The 27,771-nt window shown below is 41.2% G+C and overlaps 2 protein-coding genes across 2 annotated transcripts in view; one reads left to right on the top strand and one right to left on the bottom strand.

Annotated features, from left to right (window-relative positions):
- The window catches only part of LOC112256740 (protein unc-79 homolog), a 47,718-nt gene extending 34,645 nt beyond the window's left edge, over nucleotides 1-13,073 (bottom strand). The window contains 8 exon segments of the mRNA XM_024430198.2: nucleotides 180-244; nucleotides 668-797; nucleotides 1,088-1,143; nucleotides 1,284-1,379; nucleotides 1,610-1,780; nucleotides 6,567-6,880; nucleotides 11,210-11,330; nucleotides 12,936-13,073. Coding sequence (XP_024285966.1) covers nucleotides 180-244; nucleotides 668-797; nucleotides 1,088-1,143; nucleotides 1,284-1,379; nucleotides 1,610-1,780; nucleotides 6,567-6,880; nucleotides 11,210-11,330; nucleotides 12,936-12,957 — 975 coding nt within the window. The 5' untranslated portion in view covers nucleotides 12,958-13,073.
- A 10,561-nt stretch (nucleotides 13,074-23,634) lies between these two features.
- Nucleotides 23,635-27,771, top strand: part of LOC112256741 (BTB/POZ domain-containing protein 7) — a 52,772-nt gene continuing 48,635 nt past the window's right edge. Inside the window, 1 exon segment of the mRNA XM_042325381.1 lies at nucleotides 23,635-23,979. The gene's annotated coding sequence lies outside the window, so the exon portion shown is untranslated.

Raw genomic sequence — 27,771 nt, 5'->3', positions numbered from 1 at the left:
CATTTAACGTTGCACTTACAGCAGCAAACACCAAGACACTTTAACACACCATGGCAATCTGGCACATACTGTGTGTATTCACTTTATGTTTGTGTACACAATGGATGTTCTCATTGAATATATCGGTCTTGTATTTGTTTTATATTGGCTACAGTGCACAGCAGTTACTCAGACGTTACCTTGACAGCAGGTTTATTGATGGCATTGTGACACTCAATGTGTTGGCAATGGATGGGGTTCCAGGCTGTGGCAGGGGGAAATAGAATAGAGGGAGAGAAGGAAAGGGGAAAAGGTAGTGTGGGAGGAGGGTTAGACTGCTGCAACCTGAGATCTACAGATGTGGGATCTTATTTTGAGACAGTTTGCTACAGCAGGAAAATAATTCTGCTTGCAACAGGAAATGTGGATTATTCTGTGGATTATAATTAATGGACATTTTTGTTGGGGTTGATACATTTTTCGTAAAAGGAAAATCAAGTCTGAAATTTCAAAGTGGAAATTACAAACTTCAGAAGCATTTTCAAACCTCAAATACACTATACGTTTTAAATGTCCTGTATGTCCTGTATTGCTGGAATGTTCTCCTACAACAGGGTGATCAAATAAAAATCCTACACCTGTATTGCATACAAGCACAGCCTGACAGGCAGACCATAAGCAACCTCACCTGTGTATTGCAGTCCACTGTATTCACTGATGGCTCCTGGGGGCTTTAGGTTTGGCCAGTAATGAAAGAGCATCTGCACGGCTGGAGGCTTGACTTGGGATGGTCCGTACGATATGACATACAGCAGGTCCTGCCACAGCACAACACAGGCCATAGTGATGAGCTAACGTGTAAGACCGCCACAAAGCTTTTCACTGACACTTTCCATATCTACAGATGTAGGATCTTAATTTGAGCAAGTAAACAATCCTGCAGCAACAGAAAATGTAAATGATTATGTGGATTATAATTCATGGACATCACCCTGTTGCAGTTCTCCTTCAAGAGGGTGATCAAATGAAGATCCTACATCTGTATGAGAGAGTTGTTTGGGCATCTAATCTATGTGAATTATGACACATTCCATTTGTGAACATATACCTTCCACACTTCCTGCTTGTGCTTCATAAGACACTCCAACAACTGACAGTGATATACTGGAAACAAATAGACAACGATTTAAGTCATTTAGGTGGCAGGTACAACACAGTATGAAATCAAAAGACATGCTGTGCGACATGACAGAAAAACTGTGACGTACTGTACTGGTTGGGAATAACCTAAGTTACACGTTTACCTGGGTTGGAAGTGTACTGCATAGCAATCATTAGCATGGAGGAGGCAGAGAGATTGACATATGCTGGGACGCCCCCTTCTCTTCTAGTGGAACCCACTAAAAATGGGCAGAAAAGAGAAGAAACAACCCAAGCCTCATGAAGTAGTGCTTTACAGTAGGACACCAACCAAACAGATATGGTGATGCACATTGATATTTCTGCTAAAAAGATATGACTACTCATATTAAATTATACTTATCCCACTTAATGACTTGTCTTGAATTCAACAGTGTATTTCTCTCACATGCATGTAGATGGATGTTTGATACAGAGTGGCTGTACTCACATATAGCCATGGGGAGGAAAGAGGTGCTCAGGTACTCAATGATGTCTTTGTGAAGGAATGGGGGGAATGTAGCTAAAGTGGAGATCATAGTGTAGGGTAAAGTGCTGAGAATATCGTCACTTAGAAAGGGCAGGAGGCAAGTTGTTGTGTAAAATATGGACTGTCCAAGATCTGATGGGAGAAGGGAGAGCCAAAACGCACAGACACAGAGAGACAGAAATTCAATGAAATGTACATATTTTGCAAAGTAAATTAAAAATATAGCATTAAAACTTAAAGGAAACACATAAATATTTAGAATTTGTATAAATCAGATCTGTTCAGATATTTGTGTACTCAAGTATTTTCTTATTTTTTTTATTCTGTGTTTTTGAGTATTTTCAAATACACATCCCAAAACAAGTACTTTTATTTGAGTATTTGAATGGTTATTTGTAAAAATCAAATAGACGACCAACTTGTATTTGAAAGTATTTTCATACTTTATTTCAAATACTATTTTCCAAATTGCTGGGTTAAATGCATGGGTATATTTGAGTGTATTTTCCAAATATGTTCCAATATTCAAATACTTCAAATAAATATGTATCTGAATACTTGTCTTGAAATATATTGAAAAGTAATTAAAATACCTGAAAAAGAATTTGAACCCAGGTTTGGTATAAAAACAACAACATCCTGAGAGAGCATTGTGATACTGACACTCAGCAAAGGGTAGGGCTTTCCAGTCAAGAAGTTAGGCTTTCATGCTTTTACATTTTTTTAAACTAATCAATTAGTCATGAAACACTACTGTTGCAAACATTCTATATACTCAGATATACAGTTGAAGTCGGAAGTTTACAAACATCTTAGCCAAATACATTTCAACTCAGTTTTTCACAATTCCTGACATTTAATCCTCGTAAAAAGTCCCTGTCTTAGGTCTGTTATGATCACCACTTTATTTTAAGAATGTGAAATATCAGAATAATAGTAGAAAGAAGGATTTATTTCAGCTTTAATTTCTTTCATCACACTCCCAGTGGGTCAGAAGTTTACATACACTCAATTAGTATTTGGTAGCATTGCCTTTAAATTGTTTAACTTGGGTCAAACGTTTCAGGTAGCCTTCCACAAGCTTCCCACAATAAGTTGGGTGAATTTTGGCCCATTCCTCCTGACAGAGCTGGTGTAACTGAGTCAGGTTTGTAGGCCTCCTTGCTCCCACACGCTTTTTCAGTTCTGCCCACAAATGTTCTATAGGATTGAGGTCAGGGCTTTGTGATGGACACTCCAATACCTTGACTTTGTTGTCCTTAAGCCATTTTTCCACAAATTTGGAAGTATGCTTGGGGTCATTGTCCATTTGGAAGACCCATTTGCGACCAAGCTTTAACTTCCTGGCTGATGTCTTGAGATGTTGCTTCAATATATCCACATAGTTTTTCTCCCTTATGATGTCATCTATTTTGTGAAGTGCACCAGAACCTCCTGCAGCCAAGAACCCCCACAACATGATGCTGCCACCCCCGTGCTTCACGGTTGGGATGAGGATCTTCGGCTTGCAACCCTCCCCCTTTTTCACCCAAACATAACGATGGTCATTATGGCCAAACAGTTTCATCAGACCAGAGGACATTTCTCCAAAAAGTACGATCTTTGTCCCCATGTGCAGTTGCAAACCAGCTTTTTTATGGCGGTTTTGGAGCAGTGGCATCTCCCTTGCTGAGCGGCATTTCAGGTTATGTCGATATAGGACTCATTTTACTGTGGATATAGATACTTTTGTACCGGTTTCCTCCAGCATCTTCACATGGTCCTTTGCTGTTGTTCTGGGATTGATTTGCACTTTTTGCACCAAAGTAGGTTCATCTCTAGGAGACAGAACGTGTCTCCTTCCTGAGCGGTATGACAGCTGCGTGGTCCCATGGTGTTTATATTTGCGTACAATTGTTTGTACAGATGAACGTGGTACCTTCAGGCATTTGGAAATTGCTCCCAAAGATGAACCATGAATGCGTCTCCTAGAGATGAACGTGGATTGATGGCAGCATTTGTGCAAAACTGAAAGCACGAACCACTGCTTTTAATCAGGGCAAGGAGACCGGAAACATGACCGAATACAAACAGTGTAGCTATTCCCTCCGCAAGGCAATCAAACAAGCTAAGCGTCAGTATAGAGACAAAGTAGAGTCATAATTCAACGGCTCAGGTACGAGAGGTATGTGGCAGGGTCTACAGTCAGTCATGGACTACGAAAAGAAAACCGGCCCCGTCGCGGACCACGATGTCCTCACCGCAGTCAACGTGAGTAAAGCATTTACACGTGTTAACCCTCGCAAGGCTGCTGGCCCAGACAGCATCCCTAGCAGTGTCCTCAGAGCATGCGCATACCAGGTGGCTGGTGTGTTTACGGACATATTCAATCAATCCTTATCCCAGTCCGCTGTTCCCACATGCTTCAAGAGGGCCACCATTGTTCCAGTTCCCAAGAAAGCTAAGGTAACTGAGCTAAATGGCTATCGCCCCATAGCACTCACCTCCGTCATCATGAAGTGCTTTGAGAGACTAGTCAAGGATCATATCACCTCCACGCAACCTGACACCCTAGACCCACTCCAATTTGCTTACCGCCCCAATAGGTCCACAGACGACACAATCGCAATCACACTACACACTGCCCTAACCCATCTGGATAAGAGGAATACCTATGTAAGAATGCTGTTCATCGATTACAGCTCAGCATTTAACACCATAGTACACTTCAAACTCGTCATTAAGCTCGAGACCCTGGGTCTCGACCCCGCCCTGTGCAACTGGGTCCTGGACTTCCTGACGGGCCACCCCCAGGTGGTGAGGGTAGGAAACAACATCTCCACCCTGCTGATCCTCAACACTGGGGCACCACAAGGGTGCGTTATCAGCCCTCTCCTATACTCACTGTTCACCCATGACTGCATGGCCATGCACGCCTCCAACTCAATCATCAAGTTTGCAGACGACACTACAGTGGTAGGCTTGATTACCAACAACGACGAGACGGCCTACAGGGAGGAGGTGAGGGCCCTCGGAGTGTGGGGTCAGGAAAATAACCTCACCCTCAATGTCAACAAAACAAAGGAGATGATCGTGGACTTCAGGAAACAGCAGAGGGAACAACCCCCTATCCACATTGACGGGACAGTAGTGGAGAAGGTGGAACATTTTAAGTTCCTCGGCATACACATCACGGACAAACTGAATTGGTCCACCCACACAGACAGCGTGGTGAAGAAGGCGCAACAGTGCCTCTTCAACCTCAGGATGCTGAAGAAATTCTGCTTGTCACCAAAAACACTCACAAACTTTAACAGATGCACAATCGAGAGCATCCTGTCGGGCTGTATCACCGCCTGGTACGGCAATTGCTCCGCCCACAACCGTAAGGCTCTCCAGAGGGTAGTGAGGTCTGCACAACGCATCACCGGGGGCAAACTACCTGCTCTCAAGGACACCTACACCACCCGATGTCACAGGAAGGCCAAAAAGATCATCAAGGACAACAACCACCCGAGCCACTGCCTGTTCACCCTAATATCATCCGGAAGGCGAGGTCAGTACAGGTGCATCAAAGCTGGGACCGAGAGACTGAAAAACAGCTTCTATCTCAAGGCTATCAGACTGTTATACAGCCATTACTAACATTGAGTGGCTGCTGCCAACATACTGACTCAATCTCTAGCCACTTTAATAATAAAAAATGGGATGTTATAAATGTATCACTAGTCACTTTAAACTATGCCACTTTATATAATGTTTACATACCCTACACTACTCGTCTTATATGTATATACTGAACTCTATACCATCTACTGCATCTTGCCTATACCGTTCGGCCATCGCTCATCCATATATATTTTTATGTACATATTCTTATTCATTCCTTTACACTTGTGTGCATAAGGTATTTGTTGTGAAATTGTTAGATTACTTGTTAGATATTACAGCATGGTCGAAACTGGAATCACAAGCATTTCGCTACACTCGCATCAACATCTGCTAACCATGTGTATGTGACAAAAAAAAATTGATTTGATTTGACTCTGGTGCGAAAAGTGCAAATCAATCCCAGAACAACAGCAAAGGACCTTGTGAAGATGCTGGAGGAAACAAGTACAAAAGTATCTATATCCACAGTAAAACAAGTCCTATATCGACATAACCTGAAAGGCCGCTCAGCAAGGAAGAAGCCACTGCTCCAAAATCGCCATAACAAAGCCAGACTACGGTTTGCAACTGCACATGGGGACAAAGATCATACATTTTTGGAGAAATGTCCTCTGGTCTGATGAAAAAAATAGAACTGTTTGGCCATAATGACCATCATTATGTTTGGAGGAAAAAGGGGGATGCTTGCAAGCTGAAGAACACCATCCCAACCGTAAAGTATCATGTTGTGCGGCTGCTTTGCTGCAGGAGAGACTGGTGCACTTCACAAAATAAATGGCATCATGAGGGAGGAGAATTATGTGGATATATTGAAGCAACATCTCAAGTCATCAGTCAGGAAGATAAAGCTTGGTCGCAAATGGGTCGTCCAAATGGACAATGACCCCAAACATACTTCCAAAGTTGTAGCAAAATGGCTTAAGGACAACAAAGTCAAGGTATTGGAGTGTCCATCACAAAGCCCTGACCTCAAACCTATAGAAAATTTGTGGGCAGAACTGAAAAAGTGTGTGCGAGCCTACAAACCTGACTCAGCTACACCAACTCTGTCAGGAGGAATGGGCCAAAATTCACCCAACTTATTGTGGGAAGCTTGTGGAAGGCAACCTGAAACGTTTGACCCAAGTTAAAGAATTTAAAGGCAATGCTACCAAATACTAATTGAGTGCATGTAAACTTCTGACCCACTGGGAATGTGATGAAACAATAAAAGCTGAAATAAATGGGGGGGATGGACATGTACAGAGGACACCCTGACTTCACTCACCATGCTGACCGTGCTGCAGCAGGGGCACCAGGTCAAGCAGGGTCACGAGGGTCGCATAGAGCCCCTGATAGTCCAGAGAGGGGTACTCTGAGAGCTGAGCGTCCCGACTCTGCTGCCCCTGCCCCCCGCGGTCTGACGGGGCATCACGCAGAACGCTGTAAAGGAGGGAGCGAGTAACTGTAGGGTTGATGGAACTGACTTGTGGTCTTAGAGATGGGGTGAGTGGGAATGGCACAGGAAAAAGACACATGGTCATGGGCACGGCCAAATTGGATGCTTCCTGGTTCTCCTTCCTGCCTGTGCGGGACAGAATGCTGCTCCGGGGGTGAGGGGGTAGGGGGGGGGGGAACAAGGGAAAAAAGAGACAACAAAGAAACAAAGAAACAGCACATTACATTGAAATGGCACTACAGAGACAGGGTAAATAGAAAAGAACTAACCCAGATAGACTCCACATAGGATGCAGTGTCTGTAATATTTCACTGAAGGCATGGGGAATTGTTCCCTGCTTTATCTGTTCAGTGTCATATAGAATTACTTACATTTTCTATTTCACTTTTTGTACATCTTTGTCTTCTAAAAACAAAAAATATGAACAGACACGTTTGCAAAAACTGCAATGACCACTGCATCTCATGCGTATCTGGTGACAAGGAGCAAGAATGTAAAAAATGGCATGTTTTCAGTGGCAACCCCATACTTCTCCAAAGGGGAAACTGCAAATGGTTTTCCCTCTATGGCTGCTATATTCCGATCAGATGGATTCAGCAACCGCCATACAGTGAGGCCAATGGGCCATGATGTTTCTCAGGGAAATATATCCTGTTTTGTTGTGCTGTCGTGAAGGACGGGAGCAACACCACATCGTTTAGGAAAAATACAGAGTTGGCACTTTGGAAACATGCTTCAGCTAGTAATAAATATGTGTGTGAGGTTAGATAAGAATTCCTGGGTCACAACACATGTTTATTGCACCAGAGAAATGTCTGTACGCATACATTATGATACTGTGTCCGTATCATCAGGATTAATAATGAGATCCAACAGGCATATGGATTCGAGTCTCTTAAATAATTGTAAGAACTAATCTACGGTAGGGGAGAAACTATAATGACAAAGGAATAGGTTGTTTCAAACGGGATGACCGGTAGCATTATGTTTGTGAGCTAATGTGGAATGGACGTTTGTGTTTTCTGTCCCCTGGCAAGGTGGAAATCTCACCAGAGACGGAGAACGAGTTGGTTGGTTAGTGTGTGAGGATTCTAGCGTTGGGGAGGGGGGGGGGGGGAGCCCTTCTCTTTCACTAAACATTATGTAAAAGAACTAAGCTTTTCTATCAGTAAAATGATTTGGAGGTACTTAGCATGAGAGCACAGATTACAAATGCTGATGTATTGTGTTTTTGAAAGGTTATTTATAGAGATAGCGGTATAGCATTTCTAGAGGGGTGTGAGTAAGGAGATTATAGTGCAGAAATACAGAATAGCCTACTATTATAACATTTTACAATACCAACATCATTTCGCACTTTCTTTACTCTGACAATTCCCCTGAAAGTTATACTCCGCAAGAATTTGGTTATGTTGGACAGTTTTAAATACCAGTAACCAAGGTGTAAAAAACGTTAACGTTTTTCTCGGGGAGTTGGAAAGGATAGTCAGTTTAACAATCGGGGGGTCAGCTTTACATCTTGTGGAGTATGACTTAATATAACTGAGCCCTTTGCACATATCAAACTGCAGAATTCAATTGAGCAAACACACACACACACACACACACACACACACACACACAGACACGCACACAGACAAACCCACATACAGTACGCAGACTCAGGTTATGCGCACACAGTTAGACACACATCTCAGATCAGATAAAACATCCTACACTTCCAATCAAAGCAACGCTATATTCCAAATGTTTTCTCTAACTGTGGTAACGTGTAGTTGCTCTCAAGCATGAGTGAGCCACTGATTATAAGTAGCATTACTGTAACGAAGCATTAGCTCGGGGATACAATGCCGTAATAGCCCCTGTTTTTTGTCTCAAATAGCTAGATGTGAGATTTTTGATTTCCTTTGAGTGTAACTTGTTCATGCCAGATTCAACATTCCATTATACTATGATACATTCCATTATCTGTTTTCAGTGTCAGTTGGTTCCTCACAGTCACTCTAATGAGTGATGGAATTTGGCATGGGGTCAGGGCGACTGTGAATCCATGGCTCATTGATGCAGAGAGCTAGAGAGCTTGGCTGGCATGTGTTACTTTCTAGATGACTGGCTGGGAGGAAAATCTGGCAACTATATCATATTTGACTAATTTATGACATGTTACATAACACCCCCTTGGGGTAAACCTCCTTAAATTGAGCCCATGGGTTGCCCCATCCCTTTAAACCAATACCGTCAATGTCTTACACTGATTTCTTTCTATGCTGCAGGATTCATGAAATATTAATTTGGCCGCTCCATCCTCTGTCTGTGCAGGGTTCTTTCTTTTCAGGAACCTGACATATGCTCGTTCCAGTTTTCAAGCCTCAGTGCACCCCAGGCCAATGAAACACAGGTGTCTGTCTGAATGTCTGAGAGTCTACTGAGCAGTGCAGAGTGGTTTCAATGTGGGAGGCATGGCTTGATGTGTGAGTTAGGAGGGAGGAGATTTAGCTCAAGGAAAACACGAGACGAATGTTACAGTATCATACCAGCAGGATTCCCTTCACACCCCAACGATACCGCGCCTCACAGACACAATTGTCATTCGAGTTAACTGCCACAACACAGGCTCGTACAATCACAGCCCACATCATGCTCCATCTGTGCCAAGGACAAATAGGATTCCAGGCTTGTAACAACACACTCACAAGGGCTGCTAGCTCTCTCAGCAAAGTCAGAAAGATCCAGGATACTTTACCAATGTTTGACTTGAAAATAATCTGAATTTGGCCACAGTAAAATGTATTTACAGTACACTATTACTGTATGTCCACTGTGTGATGGAATTAAAGGGATCGTCATAATCCCATAATTTTCATGAAAGTGGAACATGAAAGTTCTGTCTCCCTCATGCACATCCTTTTAGATTACTGTGCCTAATAATGATGATTTCTGTAGCCAATGATCAAAGCACAGCTCATTCTCACAGAGAGCTCTGCTCAAACTCAAAGCCTTAAATGTCACATACTGCTTATGGCCATAATGGCTGCCCTGGCTTCTTGACCTGTTCTGAGGGGACGTGTTGTTCCTTCCTGTCCTCTGTCACAGCACATTGGGGACTTGTCAGACCCAAGGAGCCAGAGGACCAGACCTCCCCTAGCCCCTTTGGGAGTGAGACTCCAGGACATCCCATGGACATGTACATCTAGAAAGCTAACACTGAACCTACAGAGGGGTTGAAATTGCCTATTATTTTTTGTATTTTTTTTTCTCAAATATAAAACAAACCATACCCGGTATAATCAGCAAGATAACATCATTTTTAACATGTATAACCTCCTACTTGCAGACAACATCAAAACAATTCAAATCTACCAAAATTGCCATTTTTGGCTTGTCTCAATTTGAGCATACTATTCCAAACAGCCATGGCATGATAAGAGGGGGAACATGTTGTTGACTCTATCATGGTGACCACACCACTCGCATCTCGTGCGCAAGCTTTGCAAAAATAAATGTACACATACATGTTATTCAATCATTGCACCCACACTGCTTGCGCGCCTCAGCAAGTGTCTGGCAGGCCAGGCGGTAAAATAGAAATAGGTTCTATTTGTGACGCTCAATGCACTGCAAGTCCGGCCTCTCCCATCTCCTCATTGGTGTTTATGGGCATATATCCACGTGGGTGAATGAAAGATGAACTGACGTCCACACTCCAGTCAGTTGTAGTAATGCACCATAAAGTTGGTTGCCAACCGCTATATAAAGTCCAAAGAATTCAAAAAGAAGCCTGAGGAAGGAGGAGAGATAACGTGAAAGGAATTTGGTATATACTGTTTTATCTGTGGATTAATTGTCGGAGTAGAGGACCTTGTGCATTTCAGGTAAAATAACAACCCAATGTTTCTATCCCAGAACATATTAGCTAGCAACAGCAAGCTAGCTAGCTATATTGCCATAAATGTTTAATGCTTTTCGACCTGTCCCCAAATTAATATAATTGGTTCAGAGTTTGTTTTGATATTTCAACCTGCGTGTCCTGATCCTGATTATCATGTCAGGTGTGGGGGTACAAAATCTACATGGCGCGATGGCGCATGCACGCGTCCAGTTTGGTCAGATTGTTACAGTGCATTGATGAGATACTGTAGGATCATGGTCCTCATACAGCAACATGAAGCATATGGTATCACAAAGGCAGAGGATGGAGCAAGACAATTCCCTCTCTGAAAATTACCTGAGGGTTTTCCACTAGGATTCTTAAATGATGATGCACACTATAAAGTTACATTGTAGAATACCTTTTCCCATATTTCCACTTCTATCTTTTAATTCCAACTGACTTCCTACCAGCAGTAATCCTGTCTTATTGCTGTGCATGTATTAGAATTAGGCTTAACCCCAGTCACCTCTCCTCTGAAACTAAACACCAAATACTGTTACACTCCTTTACTTCACCTGTGGTTCCAGCGCAGGCTACTTACCTGAGCAGGGTTTGGGAAAAGTATTTCAATGTGTTTGCAATGTCTGTTCCGGAGGGCACGGGGTAAATATTGTGTTGCACGCGGTTGTGATACTCTTGCAAGTATCTTATCTTAGAGGCAACTAAACAAGATAAAGAGCAGAGTGACAAACATATGACATCTGATGAAGCCTTATCACATCAGGGGGGGAGGGGGGGGGCAATGGGTTATGGTTGGTACAGTATAAGCCTGGTCATTAATATGCTGCCCCATAAGCATGGCAAAGGGCAAGGGTCTCTGTGAACCTTCATTGTCTCTCTTTAAGTGGCATTTGTGTTTGTCCAGCTAGGTCACAACCAGCCCTGGAATGGGTCGTTTTGGTGCCATTTTGTGACTCAGAGAGGAATAGTGGTTAGCTTTCGCTGACCTGCAAATGACAAGTCCCAAAAATAACAACAACACCCACAGGCTTTGTTTGTGTGTGTGTGTGTGTGTGTGTGTGTGTGTGTGTGTGTGTGTGTGTGTGTGTGTGTGTGTGTGTGTGTGTGTGTGTGTGTGTGTGTGTGCGTGCGTGCGTGCGTGGGTGGGTGCGTGTATGTGTAAGTCAATTAGTGTGTTTAGGTTATCTATGTGGGTGTATGAGTGTGTTATTTTTTGCAAATTTCATAGCAATGAATGACTGCATTGCCAAAATAGGCTACCTTCAGACACACTTTGCAAAACCAGAAATGTGAGCAAAGGTGTAACCTCAATCACAGGCTAACTTGCCTACTGGGTGGACGAGATTAGCAAAGTTGCAAAATCTGGACATCTACTATCTCTAGTTTTTACCTGACAAAAAACAATTTCAACTGTTGTTTTAAGGGCTAAAATTTGTGAAACTTGTGCAAACTAATGTCCGACCAATTCAGTAATGTCTATGTACTGAAGGAAGGAGAAACAACACAAATCATCTATTGGCTAGAGTTGAAATGGTGATTATTTCCCTTTCTTGCGATGTTTACAATACATAGCCTACATGGGACCATAGATTAGCCTATAGAACATTCTATTTTGCCTCAAACATGGCCAAGTACATTTCAAGTCGATATTGAGCAGGCTTTATACCAAATAAATGTAGATGGGCCTATATTAACTTGTTTCTTCCAGTTATTACTATAGGCCTATTCGAAACCAAGTAACACATGCCTACTTGAGTAATGTTGAGTTCTCCAAGGTGTGTTGACTGACAACAACAACAAACCACCAATTGTTTATTACACTGTGCATTGATTCAGTTGATCATATACAGTGTAACCGCAGTATGCTAATCCACCTGTTTCAGACGCAAATGACGAAGAAAAAAACTCGTCTCATATTATGTCAAGTAAGTAAAAGAACAAGCAAAGCAACCACATTACTGATCGCCAATGCCACCATATTGTTTAGCGGAGCATTTGTCAAATCGACCTTGAAACCAATAACCTACATCTCTTTCTCCGCACCAACCTTTCTTTCAACGTGTCAATCAAAAATGAAAGGTTAATATCTATTATTATGTTTTCCCCATATCGTTGTGTTGACCACCGCCAAAAAATAGCGCATCCCCTACACTAGCCCCTACCTAGAGCCATCATCTGCAGAGCGAGTACGTGTTGCAACCTGCCTTAGCAACCGCGGTTTCATCACCAAGGACAGCTCCCCTCCTTCGCTTTCTTACTAGAAAATTACACCTAAAAATGGGTGGATTTTAAATAATGGTACTTACATTGCTCTGCTTTCGTAGACATTGTGGAAACACTTCACGAATCCTTAAACAAACACTGTCAAATGTTTTTTTCCCCCTACGGTGCTGTTCCCCCTCAGTCTTGGAAAAGTGAATAATCCCCCCTCGCTCACAGGCTCGCTCTGGTTGTACCACTGCTTCCATAAAAAGCATGTTAACAGAAATGGCAATCAATTGCATTGGCCTTGTAAATAATTTAAATGCATGCGGTGGACATTTTTATAATTTGGGAATGTATATGTCATTGTGCTGATAGAAAAGCCAGACCCAAATCAGCACATACCTTTCAAAATGGACTGGTCCGACTCTGACAAATTGTCATTCAAGAAAGTGATATTTAACACCCGACTCAACACGAAGCTGCTAAAGCTCTTTTGAATCAGCTGAGATTCAAAGAGTGAGTTTCAAAGGTGGTGGTATACTTGCTCCTCTTAAACTATAGGCTATATATCACTATTTTACATAATTTATAATCCAGATGGTTTTCAGAGATTTTGTAACTGTAATTTATAAAGAGCATCAGGTAGCATTTTTAAACAAATTAATTTTGACACAAAGACCATGTTTAGGAAGGATACTATCAAACTACTACATGCAATTTGAGAACCGCAGTATGTAGTGGTGAAAGGAAATTGCTTCCTATACAGTGGGGCATAAAAGTATTTAGTCAGCCACCAATTGTGCATGTTCTCCCACTTATAAAGATGAGAGAGGGCTGTAATTTTCATCATAGGTACACTTCAACTATGAGAGACAAAATTAGAAAAAAAATCCAGAAAATCACATTGTAGGATTTTTAAAGAATTTATTTGCAAATTATGGTGGAAAATAAGTATTTGGTCACCTACAAACAAGCAAGATTTCTGGCTCTCACAGACCTGTAACTTCTTCTTTAAGAGGCTCCTCTGTCCTCCACTCGTTACCTGTATTAATGGCACCTGTTTGAACTTGTTATCAGTATAAAAGACACCTGTCCACAACCTCAAACAGTCACACTCCAAACTCCACTATGGCCAAGACCAAAGAGCTGTCAAAGGACACCAGAAGCAAAATTGTAGACCTGCACCAGGCTGGGAAGACTGAATCTGCAATAGGTAAGCAGCTTGGTTTGAAGAAATCAACTGTGGGAGCAATTATTAGGAAATGGAAGACATACAAGACCACTGATAATCTCCCTCGATCTGGGGCTCCACGCAAGATCTCACCCCGTGGGGTCAAAATGATCACAAGAACGGTGAGCAAAAATCCCAGAAACACACGGGGACCTAGTGAATGACCTGCAGAGAGCTGGGACCAAAGTAACAAAGCCTACCATCAGTAACACACTACGCCGCCAGGGACTCAAATCCTGCAGTTCCAGACGTGTCCCCCTGCTTAAGCCAGTACATGTCCAGGCCCGTCTGAAATTTGCTAGAGAGCATTTGGATGATCCAGAAGAAGATTGGGAGAATGTCATATGGTCAGATGAAACCAAAATATAACTTTTTGGTAAAAACTCAACTAGTCGTGTTTGGAGGACAAAGAATGTTGAGTTGCATCCAAAGAACACCATACCTACTGTGAAGCATGGGGGTGGAAACATCATGCTTTGGGGCTGTTTTTCTGCAAAGGGACCAGGACGACTGATCCGTGTAAAGGATAGAATGAATGGGGCCATGTATCGTGAGATTTTGAGTGAAAACCTCCTTCCATCAGCAAGGGCATTGAAGATGAAATGTGGCTGGGTCTTTCAGCATGACAATGATCCCAAACACACCACCCGGGCAACGAAGGAGTGGCTTCGTAAGAAGCATTTCAAGGTCCTGGAGTGGCCTAGCCAGTCTCCAGATCTCAACCCCATAGAAAATCTTGGGAGGGAGTTGAAAGTCCGTGTTGCCCAGCAACAGCCCCAAAACATCACTGCTCTAGAGGAGATCTGCATGGAGGAATGGGCCAAAATACCAGCAACAGTGTGCGAAAACCTTGTGAAGACTTACAGAAAACGTTTGACCTCTGTCATTGCCAACAAAGTGTATATAACAAAGTATTGATATAAACTTTTGTTATTGACCAAATACTTATTTTCCACCATAATTTGCAAATAAATAAATAAATAAATCTACAATCTACGATTTTTTTTCTCATTTTGTCTGTCAGTTGAAGTGTACCTATGATGAAAATTACAGGCCTCTCTCATCATTTTAAGCGGGAGAACTTGCACAATTGGTGGCTGACTAAATACTTTTTGCCCCACTGTAGTTTTTTGCTTTTCCAACAGTCTTTCCATTGTCACTGGGGAGTTATGGCAACTGACTATTTACAGTATGAGTCAAACGTTTGGAGACACTGACTCATTCAAGGGGTTTTCTTTATTTTTACTATTTTCTACATTGTAGAATAATAGCGAAGAGATCAAAGTTTGATTTGATTTGATCAAACTATGAAATGACACATGGAATCATGTAGTAACCAAAAAAGTGTTAAACAAATCAAAATATATTTTACATTCTTCAAAGTAGCCACCCTTTGCCTTGATGACAGCTTTGACATTCTCTCAACCAGCTTCATGAGGTAGTCACCTGGAATGCACTTGTTGGCTGCTTTTCCTTCACTCTGCGGTCCAATTTATCCCAAACCATCACAATTGGGATGAGGTCAGGTGATTGTGGAGGCCAGGTCATCTGATGCAGCACTCTCCTTTGTCAAATAGCCCTTACACAGCCTGGAGGTCATTGTCCTGTTGAAAACAAATTATAGTCCCACTAAGTGCAAACAAGATGGGATGGCGTATCGCTGCAGAATGCTGTGGTAGACATGCTGTTCAAGAGTACCTTGAATTCTAAATAAATCACTGACACTGACACCCCCACACCCCCACACCCTAACACCTCCTCCATGCTTTACAGTGGCAAATACACATGCGGAGATCATCCATTCACCCACACTGCGTCTCACAAAGACACTGCGGTTGGAATCAAGAATCTCCAATTTGGACTCCAGACCAAAGGACAGATTTCCACCGGTCTAATGTCCATTGCTTGTGTTTCATGGTCCAAGCAAGTCTCTTATTATTATTGGTGTCCTTTAGTAGTGTTTTTTTGCAGTAATTTGACCATGAAGGCCTGATTCGCGTAGTCTCCTCTGAACAGTTGATGTTGAGATCTGTTGATGTCTTACTTGAACTCTGTGAAGCATTTATTCGGGCTGCAATTTCTGAGGCTGGTAACTGTAATGAACTTATCCTCTGCAGCAGAGGTAACTCTGGGTCTTCCTTTCAGTGGCAGTCCTCATGAGAGCCAGTTTCATCATAGTGCTTGGTGGTTTTTGCAACTGCACTTGAAGATACATTGAAAGTTCTTGAAATTTTCAGAATTTTCTGAAATCATTGACTGACCTTCATGTCTTAATTAAAGTAATGACGGACTGTTGTTTCTCGTTGCTTATTTGAGCTGTTCTTGCCATAACATGGACTTGGTATTTTACCAAATAAGGCTAGCTTCTGTTTACCACCCCTACCTTGTCACAACACAACTGACTGGCTCAAACTCATTAAGAAGGAAATAAATTCCACAAATTAACTTTTAACAAGGCACACCTGTTAATTGAAATGCATTCCAGGTGAGCACCTCATGAAGCTAGTTGAGAGAATACCAAGAGTGTGCATGTCACGCCCTGGTCTTAGTATTTTGTGTTTATATATTTATTTGGTCAGGCCAGGGTGTGACATGAGTTTATTTTGTGTTGTGTTTATATATGGGGTTTTTTCGTAGGTTTTGGGATTGTGGCTTAGTGGGTTGTTCTAGCAAAGTCTATGGTTGCCTGAGGCGGTTCTCAATCAGAGGCAGGTGATTCTCGTTGTCTCTGATTGGGAACCATATTTAGGCAGCCATATTCTTTGAGTGTTTCGTGGGTGATTGTTCATGTCTCAGTGTTTTGTATTTCACCAGATAGGCTGTATAGGTTTTCACGGTCCGTTTGTTGTTTTGTATTTCGTGTTTATTCGTTTATTAAACATGTATCTAACTTACCACGCTGCATTTTGGTCCGACTCTCTTTCGACGGAAGAAAACCGTAACAGTGCAAAGCTGTCATCAAGGCAAAGGGTGGCTACTTTGAAGAATCTCAAATATAACATGTGTTTTGATTTGATTAACACTTTATTTTTTGGTTACTACATGATTCCATATGTGTTATTCCTGTCACGCCCTGACCTGAGATATCTGTTTCTTTATATTTTGGTTAGGTCAGGGTGTGACTAGGGTGGGTACGTTCGTTTTTGTAGGTCATGGGGTTTTTGTATATCTATGTTGGCCTGATATGGTTCCCAATCAGAGACAGCTATTTATCGTTGTCTCTGATTGGGGATCATATTTAGTTAGCCATTTCCCTTTGGTGTTTGTGGGATCTTGTCTATGTGTAGTTGCCTGTCAGCACTCGTTTGTATAGCGTTTTGTTATTTTGTTCGTTTGTGAATTGTTTCATTCCTTTAATAAATAAGAATGTACGCATACAACGCTGCGCCTTGGTCCGATCCTTATAACGAACGTGACAATTTCATAGATGTGATGTCTTCAGTATTATTCTACAATGTAGAAAATAGTAAAAATAAAGAAAAACCCTTGAATGAGTATGTGTGTCCAAGCTTTTGACTGGTACAGTATATCAGGAATGGTTTTCTTTTCTTTACAGGAAGCAATTAGAATTATTCCCAGTTCACCCCAGCTAAAAGATAAACAAGAATTTCAGTTCTGAGGCAAGAGAATAGACACTACAACCTTAACTATACGTCTCAACAGATCTTAGTGTTTGTCAAGAACCAGGGCTAGAGTATTCCCCTTCCCATCTCCATCTGATAAAGTAACAACATCCTGTGTCTGGAGCCTGGTTCTGTATGTCCACTAGAAGATCTCAAAAATCACTCATTCAACTGAAGGCACATGCAGATTGGAATTTTGGAGGTGAAAACTGAGTGGGCCGGGTGTCAGTCTGCTGAAACAATGTTAAGTGTCTGCAATAAAGACAAGCAACAATGCAATGCCATCAAGACAAAAATACTCAATTTCATGATTCAACCTCTTTAGAAACTAATTAAATTACAAATATTAAACATTATACCATCCACTTGGTAAATGATTGCGGTTTAGTTTGTGTTTATACATTAATTCATCTTATACATTATTAAGATTAGCTACATTTAGGCAGTTTTTGTGGCTCAGTGATTTTTCAGTGATGTCCTTTTATACATTTTGGTGGAGCCGAGTGAGTGTTCTGGAGGGGTCTCTGGCTGTAAACTGGGATACAGTGCATGATCCATCCAGCCGGGACTAGGAGAGTGAACGCAAACACTGACATTGTGAAGAGATATTGCTGTGAGGTAAACAAGGAGATCACATACATATTTAGCATGTAAAACATTGCTGTGCAACTACTGAATCAAACGGTTAACAGGCACCACCTGAATGTAACGCCTTAGTCTTGTAATAATAATAATAATAATAATATATTGAACAAAAATATAAATGCAACATGTAACAATTTCAAAGACTTTACTGAGTTACAGTTCATATGAGGGAATTAGTCAATTAAAATAAATTCATTAGGCCTTAATCTATGGATGTCACATGACCGGAAATACAGATAAGGTTCTGTTGATTACAGATACCTTAAAAAAGTGGGCCTCATGATCTCATCGCGTATTATTGTGTATTCAAATTGCCAATCGATAAAATGTAATTGTGTTCGTTGTCCGTAGTTTATGCCTGCCCATACCATAACCCCTACCGCCACAATGGGGCACTTTGCTCACAATGTTGACATCAGCAAACCGCTCGCCCACACGACGCTATACACATGGTCTGCGGTTGTGAGGCGGGTTGGACATTCTACCAAATTCTCTAAAACGACGTTGGAGGCAGCTTATGCTAGAGAAATTAACATTACATTAGCTTCCAACAGCTCTGGTGAACATTCCTGCAGTCATCATGCCAATTGCACGCTCCCTCAAAACTTTAGACATCTGTGGCATTGTGTTGTGAGACAAAACTGCACATTTTAGAGTGGCCGTTTATTGTCCCCAGGACAAGGTACATTTGTGTAATGATCATGCTGTTTAATCAGCTTCTTGATATGCCACACCTGTCAGGTGGATGGATTATCTTGGCAAAGGAGAAATGCTCATGAACAGGGATGTAGACAAATGTTTTGAGAGAAACAAGCTTTTTGTGCATATGGAACATTTCAGGGATCTTTTATTTCAGCTCATGAAACATGGGACCAACACTTTACATGTTGCATTTATATTTTTGTTCAGTGTAATTTGATGGGTGCTTATATTTGTCCTATTTCACACATGTACAAGCGTGTATTAATAATATAATATGTGTAAATTGGAAATATGTTTTTTGCATATCCCAATTCTCACTGAGACACCTCTGCGAGTGGAGTCATGGCCAGGGTCTGCCATTATCATTGGTGGCCCTAAAGCAATTAGGGTTAAGTGCCTTCCTCAAGGGCACATCTACAGATTTTTCACCTTGTCAGCTTGGGGATTTGAACTAGAAACCTTTTGGTTACTGGCCCAACGTGCTAACTGCTAGGCTACGTTACAGTGTAATAACACTGTAATTACCTTGTTCAGGTTTTCATGCTTTGTGTAAAGCCATCTCTCGCTCTCTCTCTCCCTCTCTCTCTCCCTCGCTCCCTCTCTCTCACTCTCTATCTCTTTCTCTCATAGAAACCAACTTCCCCTCAAGCTGTAGGTTTACAGCTTTGGTGGACCAATTGACCTTCCCCCCCAGAGGCTCATGAACCTTGGCTCTGATGATAATATATCGTTGTCTCCCTAGCACAGTCTCCATCCCCCTGCCTCCACAGCATCCTCCCCTGGCACTGTAGACTTCATAGCAACACCGATAAATGATCCGTTAAAAACCCTGTGGATGTCCCTGAGGAGAGCAGAGCGGACAGCTGGACCAACATTGGGCTCTGTCTCACATCTCAGTCATCATTCCGAGGGGAAAGCTTGGCTCTACTAACTTATAAATAACAAATAAATAAAACATATTTCTCTCTCGGCTGGAAAACCCACCTCACTTGAATTCACCACATTAGAGAATGTAAAGTGATATGTTACAGATATGGCTGCCTGATACTGAAACTTTGTTGTTATGTTGTAGTTTCTTGTGTGATGTTAGGAGTTCAGTGGGCAACAACTTGTAAAAGTTAGCTTTCTTTTAATTAAATTCCTATGAGCTTTGCCTAAACCTGCCTGACCCTACAATTCTGACATTGGATGATAATATAGTGTACCATGCACTTTAAAATATTTGCAGACAACAACAAGAAAATAATGCAAAAGATCTAAATAAATTCTTAACATTGACATAATGAAATAAATGCCAAAAGAGACCATTCCAAAACAATGTTTTTTTGGTAATAAGATGACCTTATATACGTATATATACTCTATATTAGGCCTTAATCTATATATATATATATATATATATGAAAGGTTAGACATAAAAATGGAAAGCTTTGGTTCCTACACCAGGCCCAATCTTGTCCTTTGGTGGCTTGCTGTAGATATTTGATCTGTGGTCCAGCAGAACCGCCTTTGTTCGAACAAGGAACCCAGTGAGTCCCCTAAAAAGAGCAAACATTGCTCTACTTAGTCCTATGTGGCTAACGTCAGGTTCTCTCAGCTTCTGGACAACAGACCCTTTCTTAGTAACACAAACACTTTCCAGCAGCACTTCCTGTATGATAGAATCAGATAGACACTGGGCCTTTATCAAGCCTTCCCATCATCATCATCCAAAGTGAGGAGTCACTATAACAGGGCCCAGACTAAAAAACACACCATAGTCCAAAAAACATACTATACATGCAATCTGGTTTTATATAATTTGGTTTCATTGAAATCAAATGGTATTGAAAAAAATCCTATGAAATGTTTCACCTTAAAATGAAGCCTGCTTGCTTGACACCTTGAGAAAATTAACACTGACTGCAGCCCACTATAGCAATGGTTCACAGTTGATGAGTTCTACATGAATATTTAGCTAGTGCAGAATGACCATATCACATTTGTAATGTATAATCAGATTACATGGGAATACATAAGGTCAACACAACAAAAATAATAGCAAGCTGTGTCATGTGTCATAGGTCGCTAGGAACCAGGAGGTTGTGGGTATTGCTGAAACGTATGTTCGTCATTATGAGACTCTTAAAGAGTAAACATACAGCCTGGTTACTGTAAACATACTTATCTAAAGGTCTAGATATGATGCACTCAAGTTAGAAAACACTATTCTCAGGGCATGTGCTACAATACAGTTTGTGCAGACAAACTCAGACATGTGACATCCATAACAACACATTTGACCCGATTGTATTGCTCTAAATGCACATTCATATTGTCATTCAGGAAATGTTATAGGATGTCAGCTTGAATAGAAGAGTGCAGAAGATAATGGTTTAGGAACTGATGGCCTGTGCCAACCACAAGATGATCATTGTAAAAATGTCATATTTGAATAATCACCTTGGCTTTTTTGATAAGAAATTAACTTTAAGCAATTGGGAAGAATGCACATTTTCCTTCATAAAAAAAGTATAATTTTGAAAATAGTTACAGAAGCCGAATACTCTTTCTCTGGAGAAGTCAGAATCCATGGTCAGGATCAACTTTATGTAACCGGTCGCCCTCAGTTGGAGGACAGTGGTACTTCAGTGATGACTGTAAATTCCACACTGAAGACCATTAAGTGCAATCAACTATCATTGTGGCCTAGCCACTTATTTTGTAAGAATACACATAAGACAAAACACACAAGTAAATAATGTATTAGGTATATAGCTTATTATTGAATTATTTAGGCGTGTTTGATTGTTTAAAAGGTTCTGATCTACAATCTTCACACCGTAACTGCACAGGTGTCAGTCGGTAAAGAATCTGAAATCCCTAGAGAAGATGCAGGTGTATGTATGCACACTGTGTGGTCTTCATGGTAGCTCATTGTTGCTCTCATGGAATGTAATTCCCTGTCTACAAATAGGCCTATAAGGCAGTGCTGGAAAATGATGGTGGCCACACAAAATATTGACACTTTGGGCCCAATTTGGACATTTTCACTTAGGGGTGTACTCACTTTTGTTGCCAGCGGCTTAGACATTAATGGCTGTGTGTTGAGTAATTTCGAGGGGAAATTTACACTGTTATACAAGCTGTACACTCACTACTTTACATTGTAGCAAAGTGTAATTTCTTCAGTGCTGTCACATGAAAAGATATACTCAAATATTTACAAAAATGTGAGGGGTGTACTCACTTTTGTGATATACTGTATGTTTTGTTCGATAAAGTTCATATTTATATACAAAAATCTCAGTTTACATTGGCATGTTACGTTCAGTAATGTTTTGCTTTCAAAACATCCGGTGATTTTGCAGAGAGCCACATCAATTTACAGAAATACTCTTTCATAAATGTTTATGAAAATACAATTGTTATGCATGGAACTTTAGATAAACTTCTCCTTAATGCAACCGCTGTGTCAGATTTAAAAAAAGCTTTACCGAAAAAGCACACCATGCAATAATCTGAGTATAGCGCTCAGAGACAAAACAAGCCATACAGATATCCGCCATGTTGTGGAGTCAACAGAAGTCAGAAATAGCATTATAAATATTCACTTACCTTTGATGATCTTCATCAGAATGCACTCCCAGGAATCCCAGTTCCACAATAAATGTTTGATTTGTTTGATAAAGTCCATCATTTATGTCCAAATACCTCCTTTTTGTTTGCGCGTTTAGTACACACTTTCAAACTCACGAGGCGCGGGAAAGTCCATGCGAAAGTTCAGACGAAAAGTCATATTACAGTTCATAGAAACATGTCAAACGAAGTATAGAATCAATATTTATGATGTTTTTATCATAAATCTTCAATAATGTTTCAACCGGAGAATTCCTTTGTCTGTAGAAATGCAATGGAACGCAGCTAACTCTCACCTGAGCGAGCGTGATCAGCTCATGGCACTCTGCCAGACCCCTGACTCAATCAGCTCTCATTCCCCCCTCCTTCACAGTAGAAGCCTCAAACAAGGTTCTAAAGACTGTTGACATCTAGTGGAAGCCCTAGGAAGTGCAATATGACCCCATAGACACTGTATATTCGATAGGAAATGGAAAAAATACAAACCTCAGATTTCCCACTTCCTGGTTGGATTTTTTCTCAGGTTTTTGCCTGCCATATGAGTGCTGTTATACTCACATACATCATTCAAACAGTTTTAGAAACTTCAGAGTGCTGTCTATCCAAATATACTGATAATATGCATATATTAGCAACTGGGCCTGAGTAGCAGGTAGTTTACTCTGGGCACCATATTCATCCAAGCTACTCAATACTGCCCCCAGCCATAAGAAGTATAACAGAGAAATCTAGTGAAAGTGCATGTGTAGCTGTCATTGCATGCATTTGCTCCATTGTTAACATGTTGGTAACCCACTCTTTGATTGTTTACAATTTTCCAGACTGTGGCTTTTAAATACTCATAAACTACACTTTAAATATTTAATGAGTACTGGAGGCCTATTATATGACCTACCTATATTGCTCGCCCATACAGCTAGACGGCGCTCGCAAGCTGACAATTCCCGACTCATTACAGATTTGAACCAGTCAGCAAACAGCCTCCGGATAGGCCACACCACCCACCCAACCAAGCGCCGTGCAAGGATGTTTTTTTTTCAGGAAAACAAATCCAAGCAAAGGGTCACGTCTTGAGTTTATTTTCTCGCTAAAAAAACATGGAATTTGTTGAAAAGTCGAGGCAAAGTGCAACTAAAGGCATTCTCTCGTTGGATATGGCGTCGATCTATGCGTGATGCTCGATGTTACAAAGGGGATTTGTGCCGTTGACAAAAAAAATCGAAAAGGAATTATCATAACTTGAGTCGGGAATCAACTTGAAAGGAAGAATAATTTCTGTAAGAAGAGAAGGAAAGGAAGGCTCGAGCATATTGAAGTCGGCTCAAGGTATGACATCTCAAACTATTCAGTCAACGACCTATATTATTAATGAACATTTACAAAACTTGTCAAGTCTCCGCGCACTAGTCAAAGTGGACGTAGCAACCGACATGTAATTACAGGGTTATGAACGTGGCTAACAGGCTACCGAAATGTTTCTTTGCGTGTTTGCACTGGACTTGTTTGCTTTAATGGCCACTTTTACTGTGATTAATTTCCGATTCAGTCGAACCTATTCCACACGAGGAATGGGCATGCGAAGGTTTTAGCAGGAATAATCGAACTGCTGTCAGCAAGGCAACAATCGCTCCGTGGTATGGCTAATGGATTACGATAGTTTACTAACAAAGCCTTTCCACTGCATTCTTTTGGCTTGTTATGTAGCCTTTTTGTAGGCAAAGTTGCAGCGACACAGAACGGTCTGATCCGTATGCTATTCCTCTAACTAGAACACCTCTTGTTAAATTGTACATACAAAAAATAATAATAAAGGCCTCTACTATTATTCAATAAAAAGTGAAACGTTGTTATTTATTGCTAGCCTATACATCGCCTCTTTACTGTTGAAGTGACGGATGCGGCGTTGCAATGAGTGGTGTCCCAATTCTGTCAACGTCAAATATTCAAATGTATTTTTTTTCCACGTTGGCAGATCAATATATTAAACTTACATTTGACTCCAACAGTAACGCCATTTGAATAACCTCTTTCCTTCTATGGCAACTTGAATTTAGTTTTTGGGCTTATCTCAGGTAGCAGAGTGTTTACTTGTCTGCTTTAGGATGTTTAGTGTATAGGAGGACCCTATGGAGTGTGAAATCCACCAGTATGTCATTGAGTTGCGTCAGAATGGCTCACACAGGCATCTGATTAGATTTATATATATTTAGATGTATATATTAGATTTATATATATATATTTTTTTAAATATATTACACCTTTATTTTATCAGGTAGGCTAGTTGAGAACAAGTTCTCATTTGCAACTGCGACCTTGCCAAGATTAAGCAAAGCAGTTCGACACATACAACAACACAGAGTTACACATGGAATAAACAAACATACAGTCAATAATACAGTAGAAAATTCTATACACAGTATGTGCAAATGAGGTAGAATAAGGGAGATAAGGCAATAAATAGGCCATGGTGGCGAAGTAATTACAATATAGCAATTAAACACTGGAATGGTAGATGTGCAGAATATATATATATATTCTGCACATGTATATATATATATGTGTATGTATGTGTGTGTGAATGTGCAAGTAGAGATACTGGGGTGCAAAGGAGCAAGATAAATAAATACAGTATGGGGATGAGGTAGTTGGATGGGCTATGTACAGGTGCAGTGATCTGTGAGCTGCTCTGACAGCTGGTGCTTAAAGCTAGTGAGGGAGATATGAGTCTCCAGCTACAGTGATTTTTGCAGTTCGTCCAGTCATTGGCAGCAGAGAACTAGAAGGAAAGGCAACCAAAGGAAGAATTGGCTTTGGGGGTGACCAGTGAGATATACCTGCTGGAGCACGTGCTATGGGTGGGTGCTGCTATGGTGACCAGTGAACTGAGATAAGGCGGAGCTTTGCCAAGCAAAGACTTGTAGATGACCTGGATCCAGTGGGTTTGGTGACGAGTATGAAGCGAGGGCCAGCCAACGAGAGTGTACAGGTCGCAGTGGTGGGTATATGGGGCCTTGGTGACAAAACGGATGGCACTGTGATAGACTGCATCCAATTTGTTGAGTAGAGTGTTGGAGGCTATTTTGTAAATTACATCGCCGAAGTCTAGGATTGGTATGATGGTCAGTTTTACGAGGGTATGTTTTGCAGCATGAGTGAAGGATACTTTGTTGCGATATAGGAAGCTGATTCTAGATTTAATTTTGGATTGGAGGTGCTTAATGTGATTCTGGAAGGAGAGTTTACAGTCTAACCAGACACCCAGATATTTGTAGTTGTCCACATATTCTAAGTCTGAACCGTCCAGAGTAGTGATGCTGGACGGGCGGGCAGGTGCGGGCAGCGATTGGTTGAAGAGCATGCATTTAGTTTTACTTGCATTTAAGAGCAGTTGGAGGCCACAGAAGGAGAGTTGTATGGCATTGAAGCTCGTCTGGAGGTTAGTTAACACAGTGTCCAAAGAAGGGCCAGAGGTATACAGAATGGTGTCGTCTACATAGAGGTGAATCAGAATCACCAGCAGCAAGAGCGACATCACTGATGTATACAGAGAAGAGAGTCGGTCCGAGAATTTAAACCTGTGGCACCCACATAGAGACTGCCAGACGTCCGGACTAGAGGTCGACCAATTAATCGGAATGGCCGATTAATTAGGGCCGATTTCAAGTTTTCATAACAATCGGAAATCTGTATTTTTGTGCGCCGATTTTCCAGATAAAAAAAAAAATCTATATATTTATTTTTTAGACCTTTATTTAACTAGGCAAGTCAGTTAAGTACACATTCTTATTTTCAATGATGGCGTAGGAATGGTGGGTTAACTGTCTTCTTCGGGGGCAGAATGACAGATTTTCACCTTGTCAGCTCGGGGGATTCAATCTTGCAACCTTACAGTTAACTAGTCCAACGTTCTAACCACCTGCCTCTCATTGCACTCCACGAGGAGCCTGCCTGTTACGCGAATGCAGTTGAAGCCAAGGTAAGTTGCTAGCTAGCATTAAACTTATATCTTATAAAAATCAATCAATCATAATTACTAGTTATAACTACACATGGTTGATGATATTACTAGTTTATCTAGCGTGTCCTGCGTTGCATATAATCGATGCAACGCTGGGGAATGATTTAACAAAAGCGCATTTGCGAAAATGGCACAATCGTTGGACAACTGTACCTAACCATAAACACCAATGCCTTTCTTAAAATCAATACACAGAAGTATATATTTTTAAACCTGCATACTTAGCTAAAATAAATCCAGGTTAGCTGGCAATATTAACCAGGTGAAATGATGTAATTTCTCTTGCGTTCATTGCACGCAGAGTCAGGGTATATGCAACAGTTTGGGCCGCCTGGCTCATTGCGAACTAATTTTCCAAAATTTTACGTAATTATGACATAACATTGAAGGTTGTGCAATGTAACACAAATATTTAGACTTATGGATGCCACTGGTTAGATAAAATACTGAACGGTTCCGTATTTCACTGAAATAATAAACATTTTGTTTTCTAAATGATAGTTTCCGGTTTCGACCATATTAATGACCAAAGGTTCGTATTTCTGTCTGTTATTGTGTTATAATTAAGTCTATGATTAGATAGAGCAGTCTGACTGAGCGATGGTAGGCAGCAGCAGGCTCGTAAGCATTCATTCAAACAGCACCTTTGTGCGTTTTGCCAGCAGCTCTTCGCAAGCACAGCTCTGTTTATGACTTCAAGCCTACCAGCCTAATGGCTGGTGTAACCGATGTGAAATGGCTAGTTAGTTAGCTAGGTGTGCGCTAATAGCATTTCAAACGTCACTCGCTCTGAGACTTGGAGTAGTTATTCCCCTTGCTCTGCAAGGGCCGCGGCTTTTGTGGAGCGATGGGTAACGCTGCCTCGAGTGTGGCTGTTGTCGATGTGTTCCTGGTTCGAGCCCAGGTAGGGGAGAGGAGAGGGACGGAAGCTATAGTGTTACACTGGCAATACTGTAGTGCCTATAAGAACATCCAATAGTCAAAGGTATATGAAATACAAATGGTATAGAGAGAAATAGTCCTATAAATACAATATTAACTACAACCTAAAACCTCTTACCTTGGAATATTGAAGTCTCATGTTAAAAGGAACCACCAAC

This window comes from Oncorhynchus tshawytscha, linkage group LG08 (genome assembly GCF_018296145.1).
Source record: "Oncorhynchus tshawytscha isolate Ot180627B linkage group LG08, Otsh_v2.0, whole genome shotgun sequence".
NCBI classification, from domain to species: Eukaryota; Metazoa; Chordata; class Actinopteri; order Salmoniformes; family Salmonidae; genus Oncorhynchus; species Oncorhynchus tshawytscha.
The sequence above is the reverse complement of the archived record's forward strand: the minus strand, read 5'-3'. Positions and strand labels throughout refer to the sequence as shown.